At 56.3% G+C, this 11,530-nt stretch overlaps 1 protein-coding gene across 1 annotated transcript in view; it reads right to left on the reverse strand.

Moving 5' to 3' along the window:
• Positions 1–8,951, reverse strand: part of LOC108803184 (solute carrier family 22 member 15-like) — a gene marked incomplete at its 3' end in the record, with an annotated part of 18,865 nt that extends 9,914 nt beyond the window's left edge. The window contains exons 1-3 of the mRNA XM_018575024.1: positions 8,918–8,951; positions 8,360–8,458; positions 2,126–2,317 (exon numbers count right to left, since the gene is read on the reverse strand). Coding sequence (XP_018430526.1) covers positions 2,126–2,317; positions 8,360–8,446 — 279 coding nt within the window. The remainder of the gene's footprint in view (positions 1–2,125; positions 2,318–8,359; positions 8,459–8,917) is intronic.
• Between the last annotated feature and the right edge of the window lie 2,579 nt (positions 8,952–11,530).

Genomic DNA, 11,530 nt, shown 5'->3' on the forward strand with positions numbered 1-11,530 from the left:
GCCCGACCCCCGCCTCTCCTACGACACTGTCCTCACCGAGCCACGCCTCTCCTACGGCACTGTACTCACTGAGCCCCGCGTCTCCTACGGCACTGTACTCACCGATCCCCACCTCTCCTACGGCACTGTACTCACCGAGCCACGCCTCTCCTACGGCACTGTACTCACCGAGCCACGCCTCTCCTACGGCACTGTACTCACCGAGCCCCGCCTCTCCTACGGCACTGTACTCACCGAGCCCCGCCTCTCCTACGGCACTGTACTCACCGAGCCCCGCCTCTCCTACGGCACTGTACTCACCGAGCCCCGCCTCTCCTACGGCACTGTACTCACCGAGCCCCGCCTCTCCTACGGCACTGTACTCACCGAGCCCCGCCTCTCCTACGGCACTGTACTCACCGAGCCACGCCTCTCCTACGGCACTGTACTCACCGAGCCCCGCCTCTCCTACGGCACTGTACTCACCGAGCCACGCCTCTCCTACGGCACTGTACTCACCGAGCCCCGCCTCTCCTACGGCACTGTACTCACCGAGCCCCGCCTCTCCTACGGCACTGTACTCACCGAGCCCCGCCTCTCCTACGGCACTGTACTCACCGAGCCCCGCCTCTCCTACGGCACTGTACTCACCGAGCCCCGCCTCTCCTACGGCACTGTACTCACCGAGCCCCGCCTCTCCTACGGCACTGTACTCACCGAGCCCCGCCTCTCCTACGGCACTGTACTCACCGAGCCACGCCTCTCCTACGGCACTGTACTCACCGAGCCCCGCCTCTCCTACGGCACTGTACTCACCGAGCCCCGCCTCTCCTACGGCACTGTACTCACCGAGCCCCGCCTCTCCTACGGCACTGTACTCACCGAGCCCCGCCTCTCCTACGGCACTGTACTCACCGAGCCACGCCTCTCCTACGGCACTGTACTCACCGAGCCACGCCTCTCCTACGGCACTGTACTCACCGAGCCACGCCTCTCCTACAACACTGTACTCACCGAGCCCCACCTCTCCTACGGCACTGTACTCACCGAGCCACGCCTCTCCTACGGCACTGTACTCACCGAGCCACGCCTCTCCTACAACACTGTACTCACCGAGCCACGCCTCTCCTACAACACTGTACTCACCGATCCCCACCTCTCCTACGGCACTGTACTCACCGAGCCCCGTGTCTCCTATGGCACTGTACTCACTGAGCCCCGCGTCTCCTGAGGCACTGTACTCACCGAGCCCCACCTCTCCTACGGCACTGTACTCACCGAGCCACGCCTCTCCTACGGCACTGTACTCACCGAGCCACGCCTCTCCTACAACACTGTACTCACCGAGCCACGCCTCTCCTACAACACTGTACTCACCGATCCCCACCTCTCCTACGGCACTGTACTCACCGAGCCCCGCGTCTCCTATGGCACTGTACTCACTGAGCCCCGCGTCTCCTGAGGCACTGTACTCACCGAGCCCCACCTCTCCTACGGCACTGTACTCACCGAGCCCCACCTCTCCTACGGCACTGTACTCACGGAGCCCCACCTCTCCTACGGCACTGTACTCACCGAGCCCCACCTCTCCTACGGCACTGTACTCACCGAGCCCCACCTCTCCTACGGCACTGTACTCACTGAGCCCCGCGTCTCCTACGGCACTGTACTCGCTGAGCCACGCGTCTCCTATGGCACTATACTCGCTGAGCCATGCGTCTCCTATGGCACTATACTCGCTGAGCCACGCGTCTCCTGAGGCACTGTACTCACTGAGCCACGCGTCTCCTGAGGCACTGTACTCACTGAGCCACGCGTCCCCTATGGCACTGTACTCACTGACCCCCGCGTCTCCCATGGCACTGTACTCACTGAGCCACGCGTCTCCCATGGCACTGTACTCACTGAGCCACGCGTCTCCCATGGCACTGTACTCACTGAGCCACGCGTCTCCGATGGCACTATACTCACTGAGCCACACACCTCCTATGGCACTGTATTCACTGAGCCCCGCATCTCTTACGGCACTGTACTCACCGAGCCCCACGTCTCCCATGGCACTGTACTCACCAAGCCCCGTGTCTCTATGACCCCTGAATATCCCAGTCACCCAGCCTCCATCTTGGGAAGGGGGGAGGGGTCTCACCTCTGAGCTGATGGACGTGAAGTTCCCCTCGAAGTGCGGGTGGCCGCCATGTAATCTGCTGGAGTTCAGCACCTCGGCCCCCGCTGAGTGATTTAGGTCACTGGAATTTGGGGCCCCAGAGTCATTTTCCCAGTGATATGGTGGAGTGGCCCCCAGGATGGTGATCAGGACAACCTCGGTGGCCGAATAGAGCTGAGGAGAAAACATGGAGGAAATTACCCACAATCCCCGTCACTGGAGGAGAGCAAACAGGAAGTGTAGTGTTGTACAAAGACAGGGGCGGGAACTGGACCCACACAAGAGATGGGGGGCATAGGATGGACAGAAGAATCCAGGGGCCCCAAACACAGAGGGCCAAAGACAATGAGGGCCTGGGGAAATAGGGACCAGCACGGGCCTAGGAGGGGAACCACGGTACGGGCCTAGGAGGGGAACCACGGTACGGGCCTAGGAGGGGAACCACGGTACGGGCCTAGGAGGGGAACCACGGTACGGGCCTAGGAGGGGAACCACGGTACGGGCCTAGGAGGGGAACCACGGTACGGGCCTAGGAGGGGAACCACGGTACGGGCCTAGGAGGGGAACCACGGTACGGGCCTAGGAGGGGACCAGTACGGGCCTAGGAGGGGACCAGTACGGAAAGATAATTTTCCTGTTTCCAGGAATCTTCCAGGACAGCAAATGGGAGAGAAGGCCCCGCCCACCTGAAACAGGAAACACATCATCCACATTAGATAAAAGAGACACTCCTACAAACTCACCTCAGTACTTGGCCATGACACGAGCAGCTTCTCCAAACCTTCTCCGTCTTCCTAATCCTATGTCACATGACCCCTAGGGGCCCAGTATCCCCCCCCCCAACGTGGTCACCGGGAGGAATTTGCTGTCCTGGAAGATTTCTAGAAACAGAGTTACCAGGCAACCAAGTCACATTTTCCCCGGTCACCTTCCAGGACAGCCAATGAGAGGATCAGCGAGAACCGTGCTCACTCACTTAGGGTGGGACAACCACCTGCAGGACCTTCCGGCCAAACGCTGGGTCCCGATGAGCCCGTATATCGGTTCTGGAATGTCTGGAAGGTGGACCAGGTGGCCGCTCTGCAGGTCTGATCTGGTGTTGCCCCGGCTCTCTCTGCCCCTGATGTAGCCCGGGCTCTGGTGGAATGTGCCGTGTGATTTCCAGGTAACGTCTTCCCCCCGGGATTGGTAGGTCTCGGAAATAGTGACCCTATCCCACTTCTAGAAGTCCTCCCACACTTCCATGGACCCCCGGAAGAGGACAAAAAGATTATCTGACTTCCTCCAGTCACTAGTCCTGGACAGGAAGTCCTTCATACACCCCCTCACATCCATGCCCTGTCATCCCCTTCCCGCGTCATTCCTCGGAGAAGTTGACGGTATGATGACCCCCTGCGTGATGACCTCCTGCGTCCTGTGGAAGGTAGAGGCCACTTTTGGTTAGAAGGCCGGCTCAGGTCTTAGCACGTTCTTGTCCGTCAGGGTGGTGCCATAAAGCTCCGGCACAGAAAATGCATCTCACTCACTCTCCTGGCAGACACTAAGTCTTACCAGAAGTACGACTTTTCAGGAGGGGGCGCCGAGGATGGAGCAGTCCTTAAATCGGTCCGAGGAACCCCTGAAGGACAACCGTCAGGCCCCAGGCAGGAGAGTTCCTAAGCTTTGGGGCTCTCAACCTACCTGCTGCCTTCAGGAATCCTTTAACAAGGGGCTCCTCTGCAAACCCCGGACACCTGCTCCTTTAAGGTTCTTATCTAACCCTGACCGCAAGAACTTAAACCACCCGCGCCACCTTCCCGTCCGTCCCCCCGAGTGGAAAAAAACCTTCCGCACCTTGCGGGGGATCGCCTGACATGGGAACCTTTCTGCTGCTGTTGTGGAAATTTTATTAGTAGATTGTATCTGTGAGCATTGTCCTCGTGTCTCTCAGTGTCGGGATTGCTGGGCGGCGCTCTATGAAGTGTGGGCGGGGTTAAATCAGAGTGTAAACCATTGGGAGTGGATATCTGTGCGCGGATATCCCGGCCGACGAATGGTCGGTGTGCTATGCGCTGTGCCGGGGGGGGGTGCATGTGCATTGCGGAGCGGCGTCCTCTTAGCGAGTGTATGGACGCCGGCGAGGGGCCCCTGCGTCCAGTCAGCACGCCGACTCCATTGTGTAGTGTTTTGGCGGGAACGGGGCTGGTTGAGGCAGCGTCCAGTCAGCGCGCCGACTCCATTGTGGAGGGTTTTGGCGGCAACGGGTCTGGTTGAGGCAGCGACCAGTCAGCGCGCCGACTCCATTGTGGAGGGTTTTGGCGGCAACGGGTCTGGTTGAGGCAGCGACCAGTCAGCGCGCCGACTCCATTGTGGAGGGTTTTGGCGGCAACGGGTCTGGTTGAGGCAGCGACCAGTCAGCGCGCCGACTCCATTGTGGAGGGTTTTGGCGGCAACGGGTCTGGTTGAGGCAGCGACCAGTCAGCGCGCCGACTCCATTGTGGAGGGTTTTGGCGGCAACGGGTCTGGTTGAGGCAGCGACCAGTCAGCGCGCCGACTCCATTGTGGAGGGTTTTGGCGGCAACGGGTCTGGTTGAGGCAGCGACCAGTCAGCGCGCCGACTCCATTGTGGAGTGTTTTGGCGGCAACGGGTCTGGTTGAGGCAGCGACCAGTCAGCGCGCCAACTCCATTGTGTAGTGTTTTGGCGGGAACGGGTCTGGTTGAGGCAGCGTCCAGTCAGCGCGCCGACTCCATTGTGTAGTGTTTTGGCGGGAACGGGTCTGGTTGAGGCAGCGTCCAGTCAGCACGCCGACTCCATTGTGTAGTGTTTTGGCGGGAACGGGTCTGGTTGAGGCAGCGTCCAGTCAGCACGCCGACTCCATTGTGTAGTGTTTTGGCGGGAACTCGGTTGCACGTGGTTTAACTAGTGTGCACGGCGTTCACATGCACTAGCAGCTGTAAACTGTGCACGTTGCTACTGCTCATGCACGAGCATACACTCCCCCTTTCTGTTGTCTATTCAAATGTATACATGCGTCCGATTGGCTGACTCTGTGTCATGGTAACGTATTGAGGAACGGATTGGTTGTTGGGGCCGCCACGTCCTGTGTCTGGTATAAATAAAAGGGAGCTCCCTGCACGAGATAGGACTTCCTGCTCAGCATCCAACGTGACAACAGCGAGGGTCTGTTTCTTACTTGGGACCGATGAGCATCAGATTATACACAGAGAGCTGAGGGCGGGGCTTCTTTTAGCGCAGCGGATTTCCGTGCGCAGGAAGCGGATATTCGTTTCCAGAACAAGGCTGAGGAGAGCGGACACTACTCTTTCAGAGAGGGCCCCTCACCCATTAGGGTGCCCCCTCTCAGAACCCGGGCCGTTACACGCAGTGCCTGCACCCGCAAGGGTGACGCGCCGATCCTTGCGTCAGTAGATCTTCCTTCAGTGGAAGAGGTAAAAAGGGACTTCCCCGCTTAGATCCAGATGTGCCGTGAACCAAAGTCTCTTCTTCTGCCAGCACGGGGCAATCAGTACTCATGCCGTTTCCTCCCTCTCCACTTCCCAATATGCCAACTGGAAGTTCCAAGGGTGGGCAAAGGCGCCCACCCCCCGACCTCCATCGTTCTCTGTGAGAGAGAAAAACCGTTCTACTTTCTTGTTACCTACTGACGCAAACAGGTCTACTCCTGGCCCCGCCCATGTCCGGACTATCCAATGGAAGGTTTGTGCATCTCCCTCCTGCCGAGGGTATCCGCCAACAGCCCAGACTTCCCTTCACATGGAACGGCTTGGTCTCTGCCCAGGAAAAGAACGAGTCCGCTAAGGTCATCAAGGCCTGTGGCCTGGTCCCTCCTCATCTGTAGATGTTGGCCACCGATGTGGTCTTCTCTGACATCACTAAAACGTGTTTTCCCTCTTATTGGTTGTTGAGAATGTGAGGGGGCGGGGCCCACAGACTTCAACTGACGACTTGTTCTGCCGAACACGATGCCCACGTCCCCCGGCACATGAGATCCTGGAGGTGGGCTCCCCGCCCCCAAGCGCTGGAGCATCTGTGGTGACCCCGAGTGGTTCTGGCTGACTCCATGACCAGCTGGTACTCTAGCAACCTTCGCCTGAAGGGCCCGGATTGTTCTGCACCCCCCACACTAGGCCCCGTACTCTAAACGATAGACCGGGAAGACTGAAATGTAGAGGCCATTTCCTCCCTCATGGCGTCCGCGCCGATTCTTGGGACACCGGCTTCCTCCACACATCCCTGGCACAAGGGTCTTCACAAAGATGAGGACACAAAGGTGAGGACACAAAGGTGGGGACACAAAGATGGGGACACAAAGATGAGGACACAAAGATGAGGACACAAAGATGAGGACACCAAGATGAGGACACCAAGATGAGGACACCAAGATGAGGACACCAAGATGGGGACACCAAGATGAGGACACCAAGATGAGGACACCAAGATGAGGAAACAAAGATGGGGACAGCTTGACGTTACAAGAGGCGCATCTTCTACCCTTCGGAAGTACCAGCTTGAGCGAGGGGCTCATCATCCAGGGCCTTTGCACAGAAGTGACCAACCGGAAGGGCGTCACTCCTTCGTGACGTCACTTCCCCCCCAACTCCTCCATCGTGCCACACTGGAGTTCCGGCACCCGGCTGAGGCCATACTTCTCCTCTTCATCCAGAGACCCGGCAAGACTCCGTGTGAGCTTGCGGGCCTGGTAAGACCCTTGTACGGGGGGAAATGGCCGCCAGTCGCAGCCCCTCAGGACCCCCGGTGCCCCAACGAATCACCTGGGCCCAGTCACCCGAATTCTGGCTACTGCCAGGAAGGAGAGTACCGCAGGGAACGTGGAGGGCTTGCAGGTGGGATCCCTTCCTTTAGGCCAGCCAGGACAGTGGGGGCCCAAACCCTGAGAGGGGCCACCACCAGGAGATGGGACCTGTAGGACAATCACACAGGGGGACTTCACCTGGAGCCAACTCACGCCGTGGAGGATGGTTGCCGCCCATATACAGTTGGGGGGTCCGATCCGCCAATCCCCAGGATCCTCTGTCCCTGTCTTGGGAAGGCCCCGGGAACCTGCACGATGGCCTGAGGTAAAAACAAGATGAGGACACCAAGATGGGGACACCAAGATGAGGACACCAAGATGAGGACACCAAGATGAGGAAACAAAGATGGGGACAGCTTGACGTTACAAGAGGCGCATCTTCTACCCTTCGGAAGTACCAGCTTGAGCGAGGGGCTCATCATCCAGGGCCTTTGCACAGAAGTGACCAACCGGAAGGGCGTCACTCCTTCGTGACGTCACTTCCCCCCCAACTCCTCCATCGTGCCACACTGGAGTTCCGGCACCCGGCTGAGGCCATACTTCTCCTCTTCATCCAGAGACCCGGCAAGACTCCGTGTGAGCTTGCGGGCCTGGTAAGACCCTTGTACGGGGGGAAATGGCCGCCAGTCGCAGCCCCTCAGGACCCCCGGTGCCCCAACGAATCACCTGGGCCCAGTCACCCGAATTCTGGCTACTGCCAGGAAGGAGAGTACCGCAGGGAACGTGGAGGGCTTGCAGGTGGGATCCCTTCCTTTAGGCCAGCCAGGACAGTGGGGGCCCAAACCCTGAGAGGGGCCACCACCAGGAGATGGGACCTGTAGGACAATCACACAGGGGGACTTCACCTGGAGCCAACTCACGCCGTGGAGGATGGTTGCCGCCCATATACAGTTGGGGGGTCCGATCCGCCAATCCCCAGGATCCTCTGTCCCTGTCTTGGGAAGGCCCCGGGAACCTGCACGATGGCCTGAGGTAAAACAACACGTGTTTCGATGTTTCCACCATCCGGAGGAACCACCAAAACCTGAGGTGGGCTCGTAGGAGTGTCTTTGTTATCTAATGTGGATGATGCGTTTCCTGTTTCAGGTGGGCGGAGCCTTCTCTACCATTGGCTATCCTGGAAGATGACTGGGGGGAAAAAATTGACATTTGAACTACAGAAGGTGAACCGTCTGCAAAGATCCAAAATGGGAGGAGCCTATTGCAGGGTCACATGACCCGTAGTCCCGGATTCTCGTCCCTGACGAATCTATGATCAGTGAAACGCGTCGGGGGTCCCACAACACTCGTCCGTTCCATCTCCATCTATGGAGACCCAGAACCCGAACTTCCCTCATAGTCCCCGTGTCAGGTCACATGTCATCAAGACAATCTCCCCGTCCCCACCCCCTCCAGACTCACCTGCAGCACCACATTGAGGAGGAAGCAGAGATAGATCTGGAAGATTCTCATCTCACCGACCAACTTCAGAGCCGCCTCCACCTCCATCACCCCCCCGACCTGAGGAGGAGATCACATGACCGCATGATATACAGTCCCGGCACAGACCGCATCCTCTCCTCTATATACAGTCCCGGCACAGACCGCATCCTCTCCCCTATATACAGTCCGGCACAGACCGCATCCTCTCCCCTATATACAGTCCCGGCACAGACCGCATCCTCTCCCCTATATACAGTCCGTGCACAGAACGCATCCTCTCCTCTATATACAGTCCCGGCACAGACCGCATCCTCTCCTCTATATACAGTCCCGGCACAGACCACATCCTCTCCTCTATATACAGTCCCGGCACAGACCGCATCCTCTCCCCCAATATACAGTCCCGGCACAGACCGCATCCTCTCCCCCTATATACAGTCCCGGCACAGACCGCATCCTCTCCCCTATATACAGTCCCGGCACAGACCGCATCCTCTCCCCCTATATACAGTCCCGGCACAGACCGCATCCTCTCACCTGTCCAGCTGTTACATTGTATCTTTCGGCTCTTCCTCTTTCACTTTCCTGGATGGGCAGGGAGGGGCGGAGCTGGAGAGAATGAGGGAGGGGCAGGACCTTAGAAAGGGCGTGGCTTCCACTCTGATTGTATATCATTCTCTATGAATCACAGAGAGACGTCATCACAGAGCAGCCAATCAGAGAAGAGAACCTAACACGCCAACCCAGCAGATCATCCCTCCTCCCCCTGCAGATCATCTCTCCTCCCCCCTGCAGATCATCTCTCCTCTATATACATTAACCCTCTCCTCCCCCTGCAGATCATCTGTCCTCCCCCCACATGAACCCATATATACATTAACCCTCTCCTCCCCCTGCAGATCATCTCTCCTCAATTTACATGAACCCTCTGCTCCCTTCTGCAGATCATCTCTCCTCCATATACATTAACCCCTCCTCCCCTCTGCAGATCATCAATCCTCCATATACAAATAACCCCTCCTCCCCTCTGCAGATCATCCCTCCTATATATACATTAACCCCTCCTCCCCTCTGCAGATCATCTCTCCTATATATACACATTAACCCTTCCTCCCCTCTGCAGATCATCTCTCTGCTATATACATTAACCCTCTCCTCCTCTCTGCAGATCATCTCTCCTCTATATATATTAACCCCCTCCTCCCCCTGCAGATCATCTCTCCTATATATACATTAACCCTTCCTCTCCTCTGCAGATCATCTATCCGCTATATAAATTAACCCCCTCCTCCCCTCTGCAGATCATCTCTCCTCTAAACACATGAACCCCCCTGCAGATCATCTCTCCTCTATATACATTAACCCTCTCCTCCCCCTGCAGATCATCTGTCCTCCCCCCTGCAGATCATCCCTCCTCTATATACATTAACCCTCTCCTCCCCCTGCAGATCATCTCTCCTCAATTTACATGAACCCTCTGCTCCCCTCTGCAGATCATCAATCCTCCATATACAAATAACCCCTCCTCCTCTCTGCAGATCATCCCTCCTATATATACATTAACCCCCTCCTCCCCTCTGCAGATCATCTCTCTGCTATATACTTTAACCCTCTCCTCCCTCTGCAGATCATCTCTCCTCTATATACATTAACCCCCTCCTCCCCCTGCAGGTCATCTCTCCTCTATATATACATTAACCCTTCCTCTCCTCTGCAGATCATCTCTCCGCTATATAAATTAACCCTCTCCTCCCTCTGCAGATCATCTCTCCTCTATATACATTAACCCCCTCCTCCCCCTGCAGGTCATCTCTCCTCTATATATACATTAACCCTTCCTCTCCTCTGCAGATCATCTCTCCGCTATATAAATTAACCCTCTCCTCCCTCTGCAGATCATCTCTCCTCTATATACAGTAACCCCCTCCTCCCTCTGCAGATCATCTCTCTGCTATATACATTAACCCTTCCTCTCCTCTGCAGATCATCTCTCTGCTATATACATTAACCCTTCCTCTCCTCTGCAGATCATCTCTCTGCTATATACATTAACCCTTCCTCTCCTCTGCAGATCATCTCTCTGCTATATACATTAACCCTTCCTCTCCTCTGCAGATCATCTCTCTGCTATATACATTAACCCTTCCTCTCCTCTGCAGATCATCTCTCTGCTATATACATTAACCCTTCCTCTCCTCTGCAGATCATCTCTCTGCTATATACATTAACCCTTCCTCTCCTCTGCAGATCATCTCTCTGCTATATACATTAACCCTTCCTCTCCTCTGCAGATCATCTCTCTGCTATATACATTAACCCTTCCTCTCCTCTGCAGATCATCTCTCTGCTATATACATTAACCCTTCCTCTCCTCTGCAGATCATCTCTCTGCTATATACATTAACCCTTCCTCTCCTCTGCAGATCATCTCTCTGCTATATACATTAACCCCCTCCTCCCCCTGCAGATCATCTCTCCTCTATATACATTAACCCCCCTCCTCCCTCTGCAGATCATCTCTCCTCTATACACATTAACCCCCCTCCTCCCCTGCAGATCATCTCTCCTCCATATACATTAACCTACTCCTCCCCCCTGCAGATCATCTCTCCTCCATATACATTACCCCCCCCCCTGCAGATCATCTCTCCTCTATACACATTAACCCCCTCCTGATCATCTCTCCTCTATATACATTAACCCCCTCCTTCCCTCTTCAGATCATCTCTACTCTGTATACATTAACCCCCTCCTCTCCCTGCAGATCATCTCTCCTCTATATACATTAACCCCCTCCTCCCTCTGCAGACCATCTCTCCTCTATACACATTAACCCCTTCCTCCCCCTGCAGACCATCTCTCCTCTATACACATTAACCCCTCCTCCCCTCTGCAGATAATCTCTGCTCTATAGACATTAACCCCCTCCTCCACCTGCAGATCATCTCTCCTCTATAGACGTTAACCCCCTCCTCCCCCCTGCATAGAGGTCCTGACATTGGTGTCTATACATCACTCCGCACATAGTAGTAAAATCTGCGCTCTGTCATCGGATGGAGGTCGGACGCTGTGTGATTGGCCGGTTTGGAGAACAGACAATGATTGGATCGCCTGTCACATGATCAAAACTTCCATCCCCCCCCCTGACTC

The sequence above is a fragment of the Nanorana parkeri genome, unplaced genomic scaffold (assembly GCF_000935625.1).
Source record: "Nanorana parkeri isolate BGI_ZX_2015 unplaced genomic scaffold, ASM93562v1 scaffold3475, whole genome shotgun sequence".
Taxonomy (NCBI): Eukaryota; Metazoa; Chordata; class Amphibia; order Anura; family Dicroglossidae; genus Nanorana; species Nanorana parkeri.